Genomic DNA, 23,706 nt, shown 5'->3' with positions numbered 1-23,706 from the left:
CTGATCTAGCATAATGTACAAACAAAGAATATGCTTTATTTTACTTTAATTCAGCTCTCTTGGAAGTTTGCCAACAAAGAAGGTAAAATGTTTGTGAAGCTAAATGGGCATGCCATCATGCAGAGTGTTTTGCATTGTTTTATATAGGAAGGCAAACTCCTCACACAGCGGGGAATGATCCCAGCAGTCATTGCTTCCCTTTTCATACTGCACAATGGGCAGCTTTTTTATGTGTAGCTCTCTGATCTCCTCCAGTATGTAACACTGTGGGTGGGAATGGACTGTTATTTATTGTACATCATTATTGAGGCTGTTCTACGTTATGATTTGAAAGACCATTTATGGAATGATCCCTTTGATTAGTCCTAGGGCTTCTGTGTGTATCCTAATAGATAACTGTCAAACTGGGTACATGAGCACTGTGCTGACAGCAAGTACACATTTGTATTATCTTGCAGCCTGGCCATAGTGTTACTCTTTGGAAGTCAGCTCCATTCATTTAAGTGGAACTTCATTTCCAAGTAAAGTGCTTTAGGTTTTGCATCGTGCTCACTAAGAAGGGAAACTGAATGTCGTGTTACGTCAGTGTATAATTTTAAGTAGCTAGGGCTTGTTGATTTCAGTGGGATTAAAGATGCTTCTGGATTACACCCAATACTGTTCAGGTTGTTAGACGTGTATGCTCAATACAGTGCTATTTCAAACCATGCCAGGTGCCCCTGGTTATTGGTTGTTGGCTTGTTGGTTGGTTTGCTCACTTGCTTTGAAACAGGCTGCCATGTTCATTTCCAGCCGTTACGTCATGTGTGCCTTTTGTCTAAGTGAATGTTTCATATTTATTTTTATTTGTCCATTAATCTCTTCCTCTTCAGGTGCAATCTAGCTCCTGTGGTGGAGTTTGCTGCCGATGTGGGAACTAAATCAGATTTTATTACCATGAACCCATCAGTTGTACAAAGAGCATTTGGAGGCTTTCGGAATGAGAGTGACAGAGAAAAATTTGTGCATAGACTATCCATGCTGAATGACAGTGTCCTTTGGATCCCAGCTTTCATGGTCAAAGGCGGAGAGAAGCATGTGGAGTGGGTTAATGCTCTAATCCTTAAGAATAAATTGAAAGTGCGAACTGCCTATCCGTCACTGAGACTTATTCATGCTGTCAGAGGGTAAGTGTCTGGAAAAGACTGGTCTGTCCTTGGCACAATAGAACTCATAACTAAAATTTCCACTAGACAGAAAGAATAGCTCTAAAAGGTTTATGATAATTCTGTTCTAGTCATAATGGATTATATTTTTGAAAAAGTCACGCTTGTTTTATCAAAAATGTTTCCTGCTCATTTAAAGGCAAACAGTGAGAAGTATTTAATTTGGTGACCTTTCCTTCCTCTCTGCATAAATAAAAAAGATGCAGATATTTAGGAGAAAATATTTAGAAAAATTTTCATTTGCTGTAGAACTAACTAAACATTCTGAGTTTGCTGTGATTTGAAGGTTTGGGTCCTATTTGCCAGTTCTGTAGTTTGTTTGTTTTTTTACATCTTTGTCTTTATGATGTGACAGACCTTTAGTGTCCCTATTTCTTTCTTTCTACAATCAAACTTAATTGGACTAGTTTGGTTTTGATCTGAGTAGATTCCCAGTGCAAACATCTAATATCTTTGATTCCCTGATTCCCCCCCCCATATCTAGTTTTAATCATCACCAAATTTTCATAATGTGTTAGAATATATTGAGTCAGAATATATTCAGGTATCTGGCTTGGGAGGAGGGGCAGGCATCCTTCATAAGGGAAGCTCCAGGGCAGTCCAGGAAGGAAAGGTGTAGACAGGACTTCTTGCTGGAAGAGAGAGAACGTCCAATGAGGTTTAGTGGGTGAAGATGTTACAACATCCTGTCTCTCCTGTTCTGAGGTATGGAGGCACTTCCCCAGTATGGGCTAACTAGGCGGAAAGAGGTAGGGTGGGGCCAGTGACAGAGGAGCCTAATGGAAAGGAAGTCCAATATAGAACTACTGTTTGCGGCAGAAAGCTTATACCTCTGCATCAACAAACAGAAATTGAACACTTGTGGCTTGTTCTGTTGTTAATTGGAAAACAGCTACACCTGACATCTGCATACTGTAACATTATGTCATAAAAAGGTGGCAGCCTTGAAGTACTGCTGTAGTAAATACGTGAGGAACCATTTTGGTTAGCTGCATTAGGAAAGGATTACTTCTGCAGCAGTGGCATGGAGAAACAACAAATCTGATCTCAAACTGCAATAATTTACTGGCTCTGGCTGGGAAGACATTAGTGGCTGAAATTCAAAGTAGAGAAGTCCTAACAGGTGCCCAAAGTCTTTTGGTGTAATGTGGTGATTTTAATTTGCAATGGTATTTTGTGTGCTTCTGTTTGTGCTCAGTAGAAAGTTTGAAAGTATATTCACAGTATGGCAGTACTAACTTTTAAAAGTTAACTTTCAAAGAAGAAAATGTATGGGGCATTATGTGATGGAGGAAATGTAAAGGACTTAATTGTTTGAAAGCATTTGTATTCACATTAATAGAAATAACTATCCATTTCTCCCAAAAGAGTGCTCTTTTCTACCATGTTAAATAAAATTGTAATCTCCATAGCTGATCTGCATAACAACTATAGCAATCTTCAGTAATAGCTTAAAGTACAAAATCTTCAGATAATAATCCTGAGTGATGATAGCTTTAAAGAATATTAATAACTTTGCTCTGTCTCATGTAGGGCCTGGCAGAGTGTTGCCATCTGGGGAGAATGCACATATCCGCCTGTCAGGAGGGAAGAAATAAATGAATATTTGCTTACAGATTGTATCGCTGTGACCACTCAGGCTTCTGCCAGAAAAAAGGGGGTTGAGTTACAGGGGCAGGGAATTACCAATTTATTTCTTACTTGTTCTCCTTAACAGTCTGGTCAATGGATAAGTTAAATATCAGAGTTGACAGTCTGGTCAATGGATAAGTTAAATATCATAAATTTTGTCAACTGGATGGTGATTCACCATCTCTTTATCTGATTATGGCCAGATATTCTCTGAAGTCAACCATGAGGAGGGTTGCCAACCTTCAGGAGGTGGCTGGAGATCCTCTGGGATTACAACTGGTTTCTAAGCCATAGAAATCAGTTCACCTTGAGAAAATGGCTGCTTTGGAAGGTCCACTCTATTATATTATACCCTGGTTGAGGTCTCCCTCTCCCCAAATCTTACCCTCCACTCCCCATATTTTCAGGTATTTCCCAACCCAGAGCTGGCAACCCTAAACCACAGCCCTGTCAGTGGCTGCTGACCTTGTCCTTCCATTATAGTGTCATTTCTTAGCAAGGGCAGGTGGAGGGTTGTGCTTCTCATGGTTATATCTGCAGACATATCAAACACGCCAGCTGACTACTGAGCTTTACATAACTGTTTTTTCTCTTTGCACTTGCTATTGCTTTCCTTTTTAAAATAATGAAATTTTAGGCTGGCCATGCAGTGGTCCAAGATAAAAGCAAGTTCAATGTGGCTCATTGTTATCAGAATTTGTTACATTTTAAAATAAAAATAATTTAATGCTATTGTTTTACAATAGCAACAAGTTAGCTTAAGACACTTAGAACTCCCTGAAGATAAGCAGGCTGCAAATGTTTAAAATAAAAAATGAATAGCCTCAGTAACTAGCATAAATATCAACCTGTGGATGTGGATGACTACATTTTATTTGTTTTTATTCTAGTAAGGGGGGTGCTTTAAAAATCCTTGCATGCTAGTTGGTAATATTTCTGTGGTCAAGTGGTCAGTGCGAGGAAGGCAGGGGATAGGATTGCCATAGAGTTCTCCAGGCAAACTGATCTCTGTCACCTGGATATTAGTTGCAGTAGTGGAAGATGTTCAGCCACCATCTGAAGGCTCGTAACTCTAGAAGGGATGGGTATAGCTATATTGACAATTTCTGATGGAATTTAGTGTCTGAACAAGTACGGTTCTGTTTGGTTTCATTCTAAATCCAGCCCCGTGTGAATTTTACACTTCAGAGCAAGTACTTTGAAGGAATGATCCTGCTCTTCAAAAGAGAGTGATATTGTGCTCATCTATATATTTTGTACTCTTCAGCACAGCACGATTCTAAAAACAAGTCCATACGTTTATTTTATTTTATTTATTTAGATTTTTATACCGCCCTTCCCTACAAAAGTTATTGTCTAGTAAGCAAAATTATGGTAAATTATGTCTTAGTAGAAGCTCCATTTAGTAGATTTTCTCTATCAGACACACCAATTGTTGGTGGCAGTGTGAAAAGCAGATTATTGAAAATGGGCATATAGCTGATTGGCTAAACCTTTGAATCCAAAACAAGTATGGAAAGTATATCAGACCACAGACAACCTTCTTCCAGTTTGTGGACAGTCCTGGATACAAGATATGGGGGATTCATGCAAAACTAGATTTCCTTTGCTTTTCCTAAATAATCCCATGGCTAATTCTGGTGCTAAGGTTGTAGGGAACTGTCTCACTCATTAAGTGGAAGAACTCGAAGAAGGCATTGACTATATAGTAATGTTATCTAAGGAGAGCCACAGGAACAGCAAATCTGTTTCTACATACTGCTTGGGGGTTCCCCAGGAATCATGTTGAGGTCATCATGGGGGTCTGCAGAAAGAACAGGCAGAATTGTTGCCCCCCTCCAGTGACAGAAGTAGCCTTCTAATGGCAGAAAATGACCACTGATAATACTTAGCATTTGTATACCAAGTATGACCTTACCCATGTTGGTTTTACTTAAAATACCTGGTTGTAAAGATTGCAACATTTTATTCTATGTTGTAAATCTGCAAGATAATGTATGTAAAGTACTTCAAACACTTGGAATTATTGTACATATTATTACTGATTTATTTTTATTTTTATTTACACAATTTTTAATTTGCCTGTCTCACTGTGACCCAACGCGGATTACAGAGCATGCAACAATTTAAACCAATAGGAATGGGACATCTAGATTATAGAATTTGAAAAAGAACAGAAGTTTGGTAACAGGTGAAACTAAGCTGAAAACATTAGCATGACATTTTAAATGGCACAGGAATTACATAATTATCCTTTCAGCAACAGTCGCTACATACTAGGTACCACAATACAGACTACATTGCTTGTTCCTATACCAAAATATCTTTCTGAGAGGATAAATCATTACAGTAACATTCAAATATCGTTGTAAAAAGCCCTCTTGCATAATTCCATTTTGCATATTTTGTGGAAAGCCAAGAGAGTGGGAATCTTTCAGATGTCTTCAGACAGCTCATTCTATAAGGTCAGGCTTACAATATAGGATGTACATGTATAGGTAGTTGTTGATTTTGCCTGATTTGATGATGGCACCTGAAGAAGGCCCCACTCAAATGAGTGAATTTGTCTTGGTGTATCATAGGCAGTAATGTGCATACAAGTGTCCCAGGCCATGTAGGGCTTTGTATTTGATGGCCAATAACCTAGAGTGAGCCTAGTAATTGATTGGCAGCCAAACACAGTTACTGTGAAATGGTAGAAATATGTATATTACACCTAGCTCCTGTTAATAACCCAACTGCAGCATTGTACACCAGCTGGAGTCTCTTGCATTGATTTTGAGGGAAGATCTACGTAGACAGCATTGTAGTAATCCTGTTTCTATGTTGCTGTGAAGTGGATTAATGTGGCTTGATATGCTGTGTTGAGGTAGGGACCATCTTCTGGGCTAGACTAAGTGGAAAGAAATGTTGTTTGCCACTTCATTAGCTTGCTTCTGCGACAGCAGTGCTAGATCCAATATAGCCAAATCAGCAAGGGTCAGCGGAAACCCATTGCAAATGGGAAGCACATCACCAGGACATTTGGATAGAGATAAGAGCTCAGTTTCATCAGTGTATTGATATCAAATTTTAAAGTTATGAATATTTCCTCCTAAAGGCTTTACACAGAGGTTGAATGACATGGTTTATAGAGTTGTACCTTGTGGAACTCTACAAGACAGCTCCCGCATTGAAGCTAGCTGTTCTTCAACAACAGCCCTTTGAGTCTGATCCATGAAGAATGATTTAAAACCAATTCAAGGCATGGCCCCCCCAATTCCACAAATATCTCTGCAGGATAGCATGATCTGTTGTATCAAAGGCTACATAGATCCAGTAGGAGCGACAAAGAAGCATAGACTTGGTCTGAGAATGGCCCATTATGCACGGGGGGATAGCGCACATTGGGGGTGGAATGGTGTCGACTAAAATCACCGATAACGCATGGAGCCGGCTGCAGCCGGCCGCAGATTCGGTGCATGCCACCAAAAAAGCCGTGTTAGCGAAACACGGAAGAAAGCGCAGCTTCCGGGTGACTGGGGTGCAACCAGAAGCGGCACCGGGGTCGCCGCGTGCATAATGGGTTACTCTGGGTTTTGCCGCCGTTGTGTCCGGTCCCGTGCATAAGCGGTTTGCTTCACTTTTTCCCCCTCTGCGTTTTCCATGTGATCTGAAATCGCCGTTTCGGCGGCCGTGCATAATTGGCCAATGTCTCACTTGCCTAAGGCCACCTAGCAAATTCAAGTCATATTCAAGTGTGCTCAAGGGCTTTCTCATTGTAGCTCACTCTCTTAACCATACTGCTATCCCAGCTGTACCTTCTGTGAATGACACACCCAACTCTCTGTTCTTTAAAAAGCAGATGTGATAGCCTGATTAGGAATGGCACTGTGGTATGGGGTGTGCATCTTTCCCCTCACTCTGCTTTCCTAAGCCAAAACAACCCAAGGGAGCTCCTGTTTTCCCCACTGGGGAAACACATACTTGTATTAGGAGTTAAAACAATCATAAATAGAATGCTAGTAGATGAACAAGGATTCGTAGGGGGTAGGAATTATGTCTCTGACAGCTTTTAAGAAGCTTTAGGAGAGGCAAATCATTAGCGCTGTCTGCTAAAGTAGCAAGCTAAATTCAAAAGGATACCATCTGAGTAGGAAAGAAATAAGCAGCACAATTTGATGTTTAATAGCCTAAGTGAGTCCATTAAACAGTTTTGGGGGAAAGAACTGTTTATCTCCAAAAGTTAAGTGGCCCACTGTGTCTTCCTCACACACTGTTTTACCTTCTAAGGAACTCAGCTGCTCTGCAGATACTCTGAAATGATTTTTCAGCCAGCCTTTATGTAACGTTTTATTGTAAAAGCTCCAACTTTAAAAACTGCATGAATGTGCACAATTGAACAGTTTATTATTTATACCACTGTAATGCTCAAAGACTCCAACTGGGCATATGGCCCCATGGTTCTACTTTTGTGGGAAATTATAGTATAGACTACCAGTGGTATACAGTCAAAACATAAAACATTCATTTTTTGGCAAACTGGAAAGCCTTTGTCTTGAGATTATTTTGCATTTACTGTTCAGTGTAGAACTCTTGGATGTAAGCCTGAACAAGGACTTCTTTAGAGGCCTTTTGTTCATGATTTTGCAGTTCATGTTGAGGGTAAGTTAAAATATTCTGATAATGTGGTATAGGCAAATAACTACAGATCTAATTAAGGCATTGCCGTGTTCCTCTGTGATTTACCCTTTGTCTAAAATATGTCACAGAAACTTAATTAAGACACTTGAAAGTGAAACTTCATTTGTTCTTCATCATATTTATATCCCACCTCTCAATATAAATATACCCAATGTCACTTATAATAAATAAAACTACAAAATAACAACAAAACATCTAAAAACATAAGTAAAAAGTAGGAAAAATCATAGCAAGAAGGGTGTTCTTAGAGAGGGGTAGAATTTTTGTCAGGGAGTTATGAACTAGTTCTGTGCCTATGAAGCAGGCTATAAAATGGGCCTGCTTTTGTTGTTGTTCTGGAATAAGTTTTCCTGGACTAGCTAGAGGGACAACTGGAGAAGCCACTACTAAGGTAATGGTTTAATGTAGAAGTATTGTGAATACTATTAGACCTCTCAGAACCTTGAGGCATTTGATTCAATTTACTAGAGAGGAAGAATAAATATATTTTACTCCTAGACTTTATATTCACAGGTGCAGACTTTGAACATACTTCTTTGTAGACCAAGGAGTTTTGGGAGAGCACTCACTTTTTGCAAAGCTCACTCGGCTGTGGCTTTCATTTCCCCCTCCCACTGGATCTTGGTAAGATTTGGAAAGCTTATGAAAGATGTGGTCAGAAGGAAAAGACCGTTCTCTAAACAAACTCCACAGATCTCACTCAATTCCAGACTGAGATACGTGGGTTTCACCTATTGCTACTTAATTCCGCAATTCTCTCTTTTTAAAAATGTTTTTACTTAGGTAAGTATGGCAGAATTGACCAGCTGTTCTGTTTAGTGTGTATTATTGATCCAATTTGTGCCAGTGCATCAACAAAACCATTTTTAAAAAAATCTTTGATGCTTATATTGTATAATGTGATTTTTTTAAAAGTGCAATCTAATATTTGAAAAAGCAATTACTTTTTGAAGTTTTCATGTCCATTTAAATACATGCCAGCCTACTCAAAGTCCACTGGCCAATTCAGACCTTCATAAATACATCTTAATAATCCACTACAGTATCCACGTTTTGTAGCTATGTTGTATCTTTATTTTGCTTTATGCACCAGTTTGGTTAGAAAGATCAATATCCAGTAATCCATTTGGCAGATGAATATATGCGGTTCCTTGTAACTATTGCTTGGTAATAAATTGCTATATTTTTTGGCTTTCAGATGCACTAAAACTGTTTGGGCAATTGCATGGCATTTTTGTGCATTGTTTCTAATAGGTTTTGCTGAATTTTGTTATGTAATTGTGGGCAGATTATTGACAAAATAATTGTGGTAGTCAATATACTGCAGCACTCAAGCTTAACAGTGAGGAGTAGAAAGGAGTTCCTAAGCAGTGAGATCAAAATGATTCCATTTTCTAGATAGATTCCAGTGCTAGATAGGTTAATTGTGCAATAGTTTTTTTCAGGAAGCAAACAAAGTAAACTTATCCTTCTGTTAAACAAGAACATATTGGTTTCTTTTCACTTATGTTTTATCTACGGGGGATTTTCTGGCATGCTTAATTTCAAAAGGCGGGTCCTGTATTATTTAGTTTTTATTGCTCACTGAGCAAAATGGGAAGAGGAATGTTTTACTGGCTGATGTGGGTTTTCCGGGCTGTGTGGCCATGGTCTGGTAATTTTAATCCAAACCCACTCATTTGGACATTCACTTTTTATGTAGGGTCATGTAAATTCTGAGTAACAGCTACTCCTCTGGCCTGTGCCTTAGAGGTCGCTTGCTCAAGTCTGTGGAAATAAGTACTGACCCCCAAGGTAGATAATGGCTGTAAGTCAGAAGCTTAAGAAGGGCAAACCTGTAATTCTAACAAATAATTTTGACTGGGGAAACTGGCAGGGTCGAAAGTTACCCCTCTCTGTGCTGCAGCCCCAGGATGTTTCAATATGGATCTTCAGCATCTGATCTGTCTTAGTTCACTTATTATAGTGAATGCATGTACATCCTGCATGCATGTGTGTACATCTGTAAGAAAGAGCTAAGAGAGCTCATTTTACATGAACATGAGAACCAGTGTCAGGATAATTAGGGAGTTTAAGCCACATGTTCAGCCATGCTCATGTTGAATGCAACATGAGAATTATTCAAAACATAAAGAAATATCAAATGTGAAGTAGATATGTGTGTTCACTGTGTGCTGAGATTCAAATGATATGGATGTCTATTGATGGACAGCCTTTTCCCCTAGTTGGCTGATCACTGATATTCAAATCCTGCCCCACAGAGTGCTTATTTTTCTACATGAATCTTCAGGAAGCCCCATTTATGTGGCTACTTATCCAACCAACTGTGTGAGCTTGTGACTCACATGGTTTAAACTGTAACTACCCAGAGAAGAAAAAAAATACATTTTTCAAAAAATATGTTTTAATTCCTGGAGTAGATGAGAAAAGAAACGAACATTGATTCTACCTGTCCAGAAGTGCTGGGATTTTTAATGATTGGTACTTATAGAACACTTATGTTGCTTATTGCTTATATATAGGAATGGAAGGGACAATAGGTGTGCATTAGCATTCCTGCTGATTCTTAGAATGTGATCACATCAGCCTGTTCTCAAAACAGCTGGAAACACTATTTAATAGGTAGCTAATGTATCTGAATTCATGCAAAAGTGGTTTCTCCATCACAACAGCTGTTAGAAAAATAATGATTTTTATAGCATTTAGATTGCTACAGTTTCCTTCACAGTGGGCTACACAGAAAAACAGTGGCCACAATCCTTCCCAAAGTTAGGCACTGACCCCACATTCCCACTGAAACACAATGACTGAACATAATGATTGAAATCCAGTCTTAAAAAATAGAAGCCAAACATTCCCAATAACTGTACCATAATATGCTATACTGTACAGTGAGGAAACCATCCAGCCACACTGGTCCTTCAGTGTATATATATCTGCTGATCAACTGTAACAAAGACAGAGTTGTAAATATGAATCCATAAATACAGTTGATCCATGTCAGCAGCTGGAATGGGCTTTGGTGGTTTGACATTGGTTCTCTTGAGCTGGATTCCCTTCTCTTGCTAGAACTGGTTTGGCTTGGACTCTCTGGTTTGATACTGGATATGTTGTGCTTGCCTGATTGGTTTGTGGTTCTGTTGGGGTTGTTTGGTTTGATGTTGTTTCTATTTCCAGTGAAAGCTTTTCAACAATGATTGCTTTTGCTTTGTGTGTTTTGCTTTCCTTTGCCCAGGAGAAAGCATGGATTTCCCCCCCCCCCCTTTTTTGCCCATGGGAAGCAGAGAATGGCTGGGTATCTCTTGTTCAAGAATACTTAGAATTGTACCTCTTGATCCAATTGACTTGAAACTTGGGGATTCTTTAGTAGTCAGGAAGAACCAGCTCCACCACAAAGTATCATTTGGTTAAAAAAACTGCCTCCCCCAATTCCTTATAGAGAATAATAGACCCAATTAACTTTGGAATTGAATATTAAATCATACAGGAGTCCTGAGTAATTCAAAATACTAATTATTATTCCATCTGTGAATTCTGGATCTGAAAAAAATACCATTTTTCCAGTGTACATCACTACTACAGAACACAGTCTTATCATAATGACTGAGTAGGGAAAGAACTGGGCAGGTTGCAGCTTTTGGTAACCAGTGAACAAAAATTATATGTGGCTTCTTACATTTCCCAGTCACTTTTGAAAATCAATTTTAAGCCTCTAACTAGTATCTAGTGATGGTTACTAAATAAATGCCTCTCAATATTTCCTCTCTATCTTGAAGTATTTTGTGATTGATTTTGTTGAAAATCAGGCTGTGAGTTTGATTAAGTAGAACAGTAGTGCTTGACATCCTGTGGTGAAAATGACAATTTCCTATTAGAATTTGTTTTTAAAAGTCTTCCAAGTGAGCTTTCTAACTAAAGAAAAAATTCCCCCCCCACACACACAAAAAGGTTTAACAGACAGAGAAAAACTTGAATGGTCTAGTAGGTGAGTCTGGGAAACTCTTCAGACATTAGCTTACATGTTATGATTAAAAAAAAAAACATTGTCACATTTCTGGTCCATTCTTTTCTAAGGAGTTCATCCTTCTTTTCTCCCGTCCTCTGTTTTATCTTTATAACAATCCTATTAGGTAGGTTAGACTTAAAAAACATGACTGGCCCAAGATATCTTCTGTACCCACCAAGCTATATCCCCAGTGAGGGCTATGGTATTATGACCCCCCCCCCAAAAAAAATCTAAGGAAATATTAATGTTTTGTTCTTATTATGTTTTAAATTTTAGTTTAAATTACTATATTTTATTTTGTAATTTTAGAATTTTATTTGATTTCGCCAATGCTTTGCTCTACCCTGAGTCTGCTGAGACAGGGCAAAATAAAATCTCAAATAAAATATAAATAAATAAATATCTGAGTGAGCTGCGACATTGGATCCAGGTCTTCCCCTCTCTTAATGTGATGTGCTGACTTCTGTACCATACTGGCTTTCAAGATTTAAACCCATGTTTTTTGACCAGTCATTTTCTCTCTTCTGTCACAGACAGAAGAGCAGCATTTTGGGCTACAGCAGGAACAAAGAGGTAAGAAAGTCAAATTCCTCAAGCAGAAATCCTTCAGTCCTTGGAAATGCTGCAGTGGATCTAAACCATTGCCTTTTCATCATCATTCCCCAGTCTTCCTTTTCCACTGTAATGCTCACTACATGGGCCTTATGAGATTGTACCAAGATTGTCCCAAGCCTGTTTCATAGTGATGTACTCCAGCATTATGTTAATCAATCAAAACCCCAGTTGAAGCTCAACCATCCAATAATTGCAAGTATGTTGCCTATGATCATGTTTAGCTATCATGGCAGCAATCAGTAGATCTGTTTTCCATATGTTTGTGTAACCTTGTGTAATGTTTGTGGATGTCAGCATATGTTGTGCCAGTGATTTCAATAAATTAATTATTCATTGATGTAAAATGGCTGTTCTTTGTTCTGGACCTGCTGCCAGGCTGTTTTAGTGACTGCTGTGAGTTATAGCCAAGTAACATGCTTAGATTAATACTTCATTGCATGGCTGTTTTCCAATACAATGGACCTTGGAAAATACGTTTCTAAGTTTGTTTCTACAGCAAAGGAAGCTAGCATCTGCTGCAGAGGTCTGAGCATAAAAAGCAAGGCGGGATTTTTTTTTGTGTGGTCATACTGGTCTAGAAATCTAAACATAAAATAATGAATAAAAAATAATTCACATCTTGATAGAAAGTTTCAAAATTGTTTATCAAATATATTAAAAGTGTATTTAAAAAAACAATCAAAATTGTGTCATTGCAGTTGGCTTAATTAGCTAAAAACTTACAATCCTGGCCTATTATTATTTACCAACTAGCAAGAAAGCCCATTGCAACCAGCAATGCAATGGGTGCTATGACCCAGGGGAAACAGGCAGGTGCAGATCTCTCTCTCTCTCTCTCTCTCTCTCTCTCCATAGCAGCAGGAGTCATAGCAGGTAATCAGGGCTGTTTGTAGCAAGGAATGAGGGCTCCTTTGGGTGGCTCTCTCTGTCTGTCTGTCTCTCTCCCTCGCAGTAGGAGCCATAGCAAGTAATCAGGGTTGGTTTGCGGTTTGGCAGGGCTCTTTTCTGTCTCTGTGTCTCTCACACATGCTGGGTCCTGCAGCGTCTGAGAGCAAAGTTGCTAGCGTCCAGGGAGGGAGAGTGGGAGCTGTAGATGCAGGGCCAATCAGGGTGCGACCAGCTTTGCTGGCTGCACCCTGATTGGCCGTATTCCAACTCAGACAGCCAGGACACTCTCAACCCCCAGGGCTGTTTCACAAATATTAAGAGGAATGGATAAGGATGATAAATAAAAAAATTATCAATGAAACATAAGTCAACTTCATGTAACTTGTAACAACAAATAATGTAATTCAGCCTCTCTTTTATATAGTACATAATTCTTCATAACTGGAATGCCACTACTGAAACTTTGACATGTTTCAATTTACACTTTATTAATAGGACACATCAAGTACATGATAAACATCATTGTACAATGTTTGGAAAATAAATGTGTGAAATGAATTGTTAATTATAGGGTCTAGGCAGTCATATTATTTTCTTTTATACTATATAAAATATGGTCATTCAGTGAAGGAGCAGAATTTGCAGTATCTCTAGTAAGATGTAGATATTTCTTTGATAATTTCAATCAATTTGGATCAAACTTCAACCATGAATCCTAGACTAAAGTGACCCATTAGTTGACAAGTGAGTTTCTTTGGCTACTACATGGGAAAGGGAAGGGACAGTAGCCTATGCCTTCCTTACCTAGACATGGATTTGCCATTTATAAAATTTGAAGTATTCTGTGTGCACTTAGGATTCATGGTTGTGACTCAGGTTCTTAGGCAACCCCTCAAGCTGCTAAAAGGTCAGCATAACTCATCAACCATCCTTTCATTCTGATCATGCTCCCTTTAAAGACCATAAAAAAGGATATGAAGCCCAAGTCAGCAGCTCAGCCAGCTGACTGGAGTGGACTGACTATTCAGTTTACCAGGAGAGTTCTCAGTGGAGCACTGCCCTAGAGGGCCACTGACAGCTGGAAGCAGCTTGAGCTTTCAGCAATTCTAAAAGTTCTCTTCTAGGAGATTCTCGGAGTAGGCAAATCACTCTTAGTGGTGATATTTGTTGTCTGTGAGACTCAGTCCCATGGTGAGCTGAGAGCATTGCCTGAATATTCTGGGGTGTCAAAAGATGTCAAGAACAACTCAGATGTAAGACTGCTATTGTATGTTTTGTATATGTGGCATGCATTTTAAGGACAAAAAATTATAGTAGCCATGGTAAATTTCCCATGAACAGTGACTAGGATGCAACAGCGTTCATTTGGGAACTTTTGGAATTGTGCCTTGCATCATCATCATCATCATCATCATCATCATCATCATCATCATCATCATCATCATCATCATCATTATTATTATTATTATTATTATTATTATTATTATTGGATTTATTTCCCGCCACTCCCTTGCAGCTCGTGGCATGTCACAGTGTCCCAGAATCCATTTGTTGATTTCACCACTGATCTGAAAATCAATGTAGTTTTGTCTCTAGTGTCCTGAGTGTATCATCTTGGGTTTTATTTATTTCAAATATTTATTAGTGGCATTTCTTCCATATGCAACTCATGGTAGCTTACAATGTAGTCAAAATGCATACAATAAAATCCATAAAAAATAAAATTTGAAACTGCAATTTAGGACTGCTAATAAAATTATCAAAAGTAGCCTTAAATAAACTGCCTTCAAGATTGAAAGAGAGGAGTTGGGTGCATCTCCCTAAAAGACTGCTACTTGTGGGGCTGCCAGTGAAAATATCCTCTTTTTGGCCTTAGTTGGAAAGGAAATTGTGCAAACAAGTGTTGTCTAGCCTGATTCAGCCGCTTTAGCTGCTTGCATGTGATGCTTGGTAAGGATGTGATGCTGTTAGGAGAGAAAAGAAGGAAGTTGGATTCTGTCCTTGCCCCAATGTACATTCTTTCCTTCTGGCACACTGCTGAATTTCCGACTTCTTTTTCTAAGTTTCTGTGCATGCAACACCAGCTGCTGTATGTACACATTGTTGTGGAAGTTATACTAATTCAAAATATTTGCTTTGTTTTCAAGGGAACTGATACTTCCTTTGTTTCCTTAAGAAATTGCCTTGTATTTTACTGCCTTATAGTTCTTCTGGTTGCCAAAAGTGCTAGACAACATTAGAATATGCAACAGTAAAATCAATATTTTTATGTCTCTGATTACTCTGGCCTGTTTAAAATCTAAGCAACTGTAATAGATATTTTATATAACAGCCCTTTTTAAAAGGGATGTTACATTACATGGATTAAAGAAAAAGAGATCAGGATTTAGCAGTATGAGAAATGACTATTAAATATTGAGCATCTCAAGAATACAGACCGTGGTCGAATCACTTTAATTATCATAAAGGAATCTGGATAGAAGCTCAGATGATGCTGCATTATTTCATTGTAATGGCACAAGAGAGGCCTAGGGCCTATTGTATTTTTGTACACAACAGGCTTTTTTGCTGGTATATAATATGATTCCATAACATGGAAATAGTTCATACGTTTTTGGTAATTTTTATAAACTGCCTTGAATAAATGGCATCCAAAGTTGTAAATGTATTTTGAATATGTTTTTGAACTATGAGGAATAAACTTTAAACCAATTTTGAGGATACATGTTACATATACATGTGCATTCATTTTGGGTATGATAAAGAAACACAAGAACAAGAACAGATGGAAGACAGAATTAGATCTCATATATTCAGAAATGAAAAGGGGGAAAGTTTGATGTCCTGATCTTTGCCACTTTGAAATGTAGGTGGAAGGTTGCAGATTTAGTGTAAAAGTGCTTGTCTGTGTCAAAAACTCCCTGATCTTAGGAAAACAGGTTGCTTGGGATAAGCATTCTGGCATAGATTAATCCTTGATATGATAGTTTAGAAAGTATACTGGGATTAAAGTCTATCATTTGTTACTGGTCATGATGAGTGAAGGAGCCTTTAAATACCTAATCAAAAGGACATCAGGACCTCTGTATGTATATCCCCTGTGTGTATATCCCCTCCAGCCAGCTGAATAACCATTATGTGAAACAGGATCCTAGATGAGATGAACCATTTGACTAATCCAGCAGGATTCTTCTGATGTTCCAGTATTTTATATGTGCATTATGTGTGAGAACCAGTGTGGTGTAGTGAAAAGTATGTTGAATTCAGATATGGGATACCTAATTCAGCCATGGAAACTTACTGGGTAGTATTGTACCCATTATTGTCTCTCAGTCTAACCTATCTCAAAGGTTCTTGTTCTGAGGATAAAATGGAGAAGGAAAAGATAATCAGAATAAGTGAATATAGTTTTCCCATATAAATTATGAAGTTAAGCAACTCGGGAAAGAAGAATACTGAGCTCTTTCAAATGTATAAATTATCCCAACCCAAAACATTAACACTTGTACAGGAGTTGCCTTGTTCTTGTCTGTCATTCTGGATTGTTCCTTTTAACAGGAGATGCCACAGTCTGTATATCTTAATGCATCTATCCCTCCAGCTAGCAAGTACCAACTCAGGTTGTTAACCCCAGAAAATCCCTGGGGATTTGTGGAAAAGCTCTCAGATGAGTATAATGGCATAGATTCCACCCTCCAAAGTAGTTATTTCTCCATTGGAACTGATCTCACTACTTTGGTGATCAACTGTGATTCCATGAGATCCCTAGGCCCAACTTGCAGACTTGCAACCCTAGTGCCAACCACCAAGACTATCAGAGGGAAGAGGGGCAGCAACCAGGGATGGATGAACCCCATCCTAGATGAAACTGCTGAAATGGCTGGTCTCCTTTCTTCAGAACCGGACACAGAGGGTTGCAGTGGGGGATGAGTTGTCAGCCCCTGCAAGCTCCCTTGTGGAGTTCCGCAATACTCTCCCCCCCACTTTTTAACATCTATATGTGCCCTCTAGCCCAGCTGGTCCGGGGCTATGGGCTGGGATGCCATCAGTATGCGGATGACACCCAACCCTAATGGATGGCCAGACGGACTCCCCCCCCCCCCCGGATACATTTGCCAGCTGTTTGGAAGCAGTGACTGGATGGCTCAGGCAGAGTCGCCTGAAACTCAATCCCTCCAAGACAGAGGTCCTGTGGCTAGGAAGAAGAGGGCAGGACCAGGAAGCATGTCTCCCATGCCTGGATGGTGGACAATTAACACCTGCATCAGTTGCCAGCAATTTGGGGGTGACATTTGATGCCTCCCTTTCTGTGGAGGCTCAGGTCACTAAGGTAGCCCGGATGGCTTCTTTCCATCTTTGCCAGGCCCAGCTACTAGCGCCCTACCTGTCCCCGAAACACCTGGCCACAGTGATCCATGCAACAGTCACTTCCAGACTAGACTACTGTAACTCGCTCTATGCTGGCTTACCCTTGACCATGATCTGGAAGTTACAGCTGGTACAAAATGCGGCTGCAAGGGTCCTCACTGGGACATCTTGGAGGGCCTATATTCAGCTGGTGCTTCGTCATCTGCACTGGTTACCAGTCTGTTTCTGGGTCAGGTTCAAGGTTTTGGTACTAACCTTTAAGCCTATATGCAGCCTGGGTCCCATCTACTTGTGGGACCGCTTGGTTGCTTATGCCCCCCGCAAAGTTCTTCACTTTGTGGATATGAATTTACTGGTTGTCCCTGCCTCCCAGGAAGTTCACCTGGCCTCGACCCGGGCCAGGGCCTTTTCGACCCTGGCTCCAACCTGGTGGAATGAGCTCCCAGAAGAGCTAAAAGCCCGCAGGGCCTGTAAGACGGAGGCCCGCAGGGCCTGTAAGACGGAGCTCTTCCGCAAGGCATATGGTTGAGGCCAGGGCAGAGTCCTGGCATTTTCGAACAAGGATCCCCCCCCCCAAAAAAAAGCTTACTAGTTTACTAGTTTTGCTCCCTCTCTTGCAGAAAGACAACTTGCCCACTAGGCTGAACATGATGGCATGAGATGGGTGCCTATTGTTACCTTGTTGTTTGATAAATTGGGAAGTTCTTATGGGGCTATGTTTTTATTGTTATGATGTGAACTGTCGTGAGCCCTTTTGGGGAGCGGGGGTCTATAAATCAAAATATAAATAAATAAACAAACAAATGGTCCTCCTTCCTGCTTTCAGCTACCATAAAAGCAGCATCAGAGGGAGAGGAGGCAGCAGTAAAGTGTAATCCATCATTGCTGGATTCAGAATCTGCTTCCCAAGCTACATTTTGTAAGGGATGTTTGCAGTATGTTGGCTGAGAAGCAGGATAAACATTCAGTAAATAGACGAAGTCAAAGTTCATTATTACATTTGTTATACCCACAAAATCATAAGAGACAAAAACAGTATGGTCATAAGGTATAATATCATTAAAAAGTTCTCTGAGGGTATGTGGGACACATACCTGCTCGGCAGCAACTTTCTTAGGGCAACCCTACCACCCTCCTCCCCTCCCAAACACACACTTACAGCACATACAAACAGAGACTCACTTCCCTACCCCCTTTCTGTTTCCCCCCTTACCTAATGGCTTCCCAACCTACCTCCCTCCAGCAAGCAAACACACATGTACACACACACACACACTCCCTTCCCCCCTCCTATTTCCCCCCTTACCTAATGGCTTCCCAACACAGGCACACACACAAACTCGCTCCCTTCCCCCCTCCTGCTTTCCTGCTGCCTCAATCACCGTGAGTCGCGCACACCTGAATGACACATGCACGAGAATATGCATATGCATGTGAGTACATGCACATGCACACTCACTCTTCTTCCCCCTCCCCCTCCTTCTTATGTGCTCCTCCACTGCTGCCTTGGGCCCTGCAGGTTGCACAGCAGCTGCCCAGGCCCCAGAAGGAAGAGTAGCCACTGAGAATGCCTTGAGGGTGGGTAGGGCAACTGTTGCCTAGGCCCCTGCGGCTCATGCAGAGGCTGCCTTGGCCTTTGGGGCTGGTGCGTTCACTGTCTCAGCCTCGGGGGCCTGCATAGGGGCCTGCACAGCCTCTGGTTGGGCCCTCCATCTTCTGTCGTGCTTCATGGGTGGGACAACAAATGTCACATCTGTCTTCATTTCCATTTGATGAGGCACACCAGAAGATGTGTCCCACATCAACAAATCCTTAAGTAAATACGTAACATTCCATGATATAGGATATGATAGGACAGTATTTGTGTCTGCAATTTTTGGGGGTCCTTGAGAACTCACAGTGTTATGGTTGTTGCTTAGTGTTTGAGAAGGACCAGTTGGTTAAGCTAGATCATCACACCCAAGGTAATTGTGTCATTCTCACAGTTGACACTTCTAGGATAACTGGCATTGTGTTTGTACAGTTAACTGCATTAATCCCACCTGAATTAATAGCACTGGCACTTTGAATCATGGTAGAGATTTTGCCTTTGTTTCAGGAGGTGTGATTTAGAATGGTAGTTCCGCTAAACTTATAGGTCCCAGACGTGTATTTATCTACGTTGAGATCATAATTCTGTGTCATGTCCAGACTTTGACCTCAGATCTGCTGTAGCAACAATATGTGTTGATTGAAACCAGTAGAGCAAAGGTACACAGTTTGTTTCCATTTGATTCACAATGATTTTCTGTATTAGCAGAGCATGCACACACTCACACATATGCCAGTAGCTTTTCTTCCTCTTGGAAGACAAATGTCACAACACTTTTTCTGCCTTTAACTGCAGTTATCCTTGGGTTTTCTAGTGTATTTCCAGCAACTCCAAGATCAATTACTACTTTAGAAATACTACATATTAAGATGTCTTCACCATGATCTGGCATATAGTAGCCATTTGAAACTGCATGTGTGCTTCTTGTCTTCAGCAGTCACATGTGTGTGTCTTCCACCAAAGAACTTGAAACACAATTTATGGTGGTATATCAAAACATGACGGAAATGAAAGTCTATGCAAATGAGGTACTGGGAGGTCCACAATCAGATCTCGCCAAAATGCTATGGGCATCCTGTCACTGATCTTCCAGCAGGCCTTGAAATGGGTGGACACAATCAAAAACATCATGGGGAAGGATTGAGGAGCAATATTCAAAACACCCAACAATTTTGCTATTTTAACTTAGTAAAAACAAACCGTGATTTGGTATAGGGGACAGTCCTTGACCTGGTCTAGAGCTGTTCAGTGCTTGTGTAGGAGATATAGCATTGAAATATCAAGGCAATCACTAAAGGGAGCAAAACATATGCATGAACAGGTAACAAAAACAAGGCATGCAGAAAAACCCAGTATCTGGGTTAACTGGATCCAAATGGCAATTTTGTAGGCATTTGACAGAAATAAGTGCTTCTTGCAGGAGGAGGAGGAGGAGGAGGAGGAGGAGGATTGGTTCTTATATGCTGCTTTTCTCTACCGAAAGGAGTCTCAAAGCGGCTTGCAATTGCCTTCCCTTTCCTCTCCCCACAGCAGACACCCTGTGAGGTGGGTGAGGCTGAGAGAGCCCTGATATCACTGCTTGGTCAGAACAGTTTTATCAGCGCTGTGGCGAGCCCAAGGTCACCCAGCTGGATGCATGTGGGGGAGTGCAGAATCGAACCCGGCATGCCAGATTAGGTAAAGGAGTGTCTCCAACCAAAAACATAATTAGATTTGACTTTAATGGAAGAGCTGTTTATGATCATGTGTGATCAGTTTGTGATCAGGTAGTAATTTGATTTGAGAAGTCATTTGACAGGGTGATTTAATAATTGAAAAATACCAAGCTTTCTCTGCTGTCTGACTTGACCCTTCTTTCAGATTGTGATGGCTTCCCTAGCATGGTGTGGTTTCTCTATTAAATGAAAATTCTAACATGACATGTCAGGGAGAAGTAGATACCAATTTTTTTCATGATAAAACTTGGCTCCTTGGTTGGGTGTGGTATAGTGTGCCCTCAACTGTACATTTATGTACACTATGCTGCTGAGGGGAAGGAGGAGATACCCATGTCCATTGGGGAGAGGTGAAGGTGTATAGAGGAGGGGGTCTTGAGTTTCATCTATCTTCTTTGCAGTATAATTCAGTGTTCTCCAGTGGGTGAAGCTTTTAAGACATAAACATTATAACATTTAAGCTGACTAATATCACTGGTAGGCAAAATCATGAAACTCTGGCTCACTTACTTTGGCCATATCATGTAATTCAACTCAGTGGAGAAAGCAATAATGCTAGGATTGGTCAGTGGCAAAGCGAAACCAGGCCAGCAAAGAACATGGTGGTTAGATATGATCAAAATGGACACTAGTTGGAACATTAAACAACTAAAAGAAGCAGTGCAAGATCGAAAATTGTGGAAACATTTGATTCGTAGGATTAACAGGAGTCAAACTCAACTGAATGGCTAACATCATCATCACCAAGAGGTATCTAGATTAGTAGAAACTGTATTATATTGGACTTATTACAAGCTTACTATAGATTGTATCCAGACTAAATTGGCAATTTCCTCCCATTCTCCCTTCTTGCTGTAGATATCTTCATATCATTCCTCAGTGTGCTTCAGTAGGAGGAGGAAGCAGAAAAGTCTACCATTAGAAAATTTAGTCTGAATCCAACACTGTTTTCAGCTTTGTGAATATTTTTTTGAAAAACAAAATATTTGTGCAGCTCCTATCTCCAGCTGTGGTTCTCCCCTCTCTCCCCCTCCCCCCATATAGGATCCCCTTTGAACTATAGATGGAAGTCTTAGAAGTCCAGTTTCTGAGAAAGTTAACACTGCCTGGAGCTTTACAGTAGATAGGTAGGATGTGAAACATATATATAAAGCAGGCTGGCAGAGCTGACTCACCTCTGCACTTGGAGGCAAGCAGAGCAGAGGGAAGGGCAGCAAGGAACCCTAGAGTATACCTTTTACCCTTGTAAACATTGAACATTGAAGAAAGTTATTGTTCCTATATTACTCTGATTGGGGAGAATGGGATTGACATTCTAGCTCCTGGAACAAATAAGGAGTTTATACATACTTTGGCATCAAACAGTATCTTTAACTCAAGTGATCACTCACATGTTTAAAATGGTTATTTTCATGACTAGGACATGGTAGAGGTTTAATAATATCTACAACCATTCTTCTAAAAGTTCAAACTCGCTACTGTTATAACATTCAAATTAGATTACTATAATGTGTAAACAATTGGTCCAACATCCAAGCTATTGTTGGGCATTGGGACTATTTTACTTCTGTACTGAAAGATCTACAGTAGCTGTTAGCCTTTTAACTGTAGGGCAAGATATGCCTGAGACAGGAAGAGAGGAGTGAGATTGGTCACACTTACAACACTGAGAAGTGGAGAACCTTGGACAAGACGTTTTCAAATTCTTTTGTTGCCTTCTCTTTGTATGGTTATTCCTGATGGGTATGTCCATTGTCTAAAGAACATCTCATCTGTTGTTTAGATCTGAACTTCCTTTACTGATTCCCAGTCTCCCATCAGAGGTGCCAGACATATGGCCCAGCAGGCCAGATATGGCCTGTACATAGCTCTTATCTGGCCTGCAATGAACTGGTATGGGGTGGGGTGAGGCAAGAGGCTGTTCATAGGGAGGGGGTTTGGTCAATGCTGTCAAGAAATAGAAAAGAAATTGCTAGGAGATCAGACTATGAGGCTGAGATTAAATAGTGTAGGTAGAATGGCAGCTTAGGCACAGAAAGATAAAGCATGGTGTTAATCCCCCATACTCTCTCAGGCCACAGCTCAGCAAGGATTCATGAAGCCCCTACATGGGGAACAGTGGCAAGCAGTCAGTGCTGCCACCACCACACTAAATGGCGACTGTGAAGGGGGTGGAGTAGCAAGAGCAGGCACACAAAGTGGTGATTTGCCAACAAAGAGATAAAGCCAGCAGGGGGGGAGAGGGGAAAGAGAGCCACTTACTTACTATCAAGGAAGATAATCTGTCTCCTAAAAATACTATATGTATACAGTAATTAATTTGTATGGAAATGTAAGGTATCACCCCCATCTTTATGGTATCTCCTGGAAGAATCTTAGTCTTGCATATGATTAAAGACACTGGGGCTTTTGTGGATTTCCCAGTAAATCAATTGTTTTCACTGCTAGGAATTTATTCATGCATTAATTAATTAAATAAATATTCTGCCACTCCCCTGAGGCTTGTGGCAGTTAATAACAGTCTTAAAAAAACATTAAAACTCCCCATTAAAAGACTCTAAAAACTCATAACATGGTGGACGAAAAACCAACCCGCTCCCACCCCTACAATCAAGCCAATGAGAGAATGGAGCATGAATGATATCCACTTAAACCCCAGGGGGGGGCAATAGATCTACTCCACCGACCTCAGCCTCAACCGTAAACCCGGAGGAAGAGCTCCGTTTTACAAGCCCTGCGTAATGTTGCTAAATCCCACAGGGCCCACAGCTCACCCGGGAACTCATTCCACCAGGTAGGGTAATTCATTCCACCAGCTGAATGAATTACTTTTGTCTGCATTGTTGGAGTAACAATAATATTGGTAATTGGGTTTTCCTGCGTCATTTATAAAGTTTATATCTCTGCTACATTTTATGGCTCATGTCACAGCCAGCACTCAAAACAAATGAATTCAACACCTTTGCTTTAGGTGATCAAGGTCTTACCTCCAGCTGCCTGCTG

General features: G+C 40.4%; 1 protein-coding gene across 2 annotated transcripts in view; it reads left to right on the top strand.

The window, feature by feature from the left end:
* ST8SIA4 (ST8 alpha-N-acetyl-neuraminide alpha-2,8-sialyltransferase 4) overlaps positions 1–23,706 on the top strand; it is a 112,973-nt gene that overhangs the window by 52,089 nt on the left and 37,178 nt on the right. The window contains exons 4-5 of one of the 2 annotated variants that reach the window (XM_077347696.1): positions 873–1,166; positions 12,060–12,099. In XM_077347696.1, the coding sequence (XP_077203811.1) occupies positions 873–1,166; positions 12,060–12,099 (334 nt within the window). The remainder of the gene's footprint in view (positions 1–872; positions 1,167–12,059; positions 12,100–23,706) is intronic. The other variant, XM_077347695.1, reaches the window with a different exon arrangement.

Source organism: Paroedura picta, chromosome 7 (genome assembly GCF_049243985.1).
Source record: "Paroedura picta isolate Pp20150507F chromosome 7, Ppicta_v3.0, whole genome shotgun sequence".
NCBI classification, from domain to species: domain Eukaryota; kingdom Metazoa; phylum Chordata; class Lepidosauria; order Squamata; family Gekkonidae; genus Paroedura; species Paroedura picta.
This window is presented reverse-complemented; position numbering and strand designations above follow the sequence as displayed.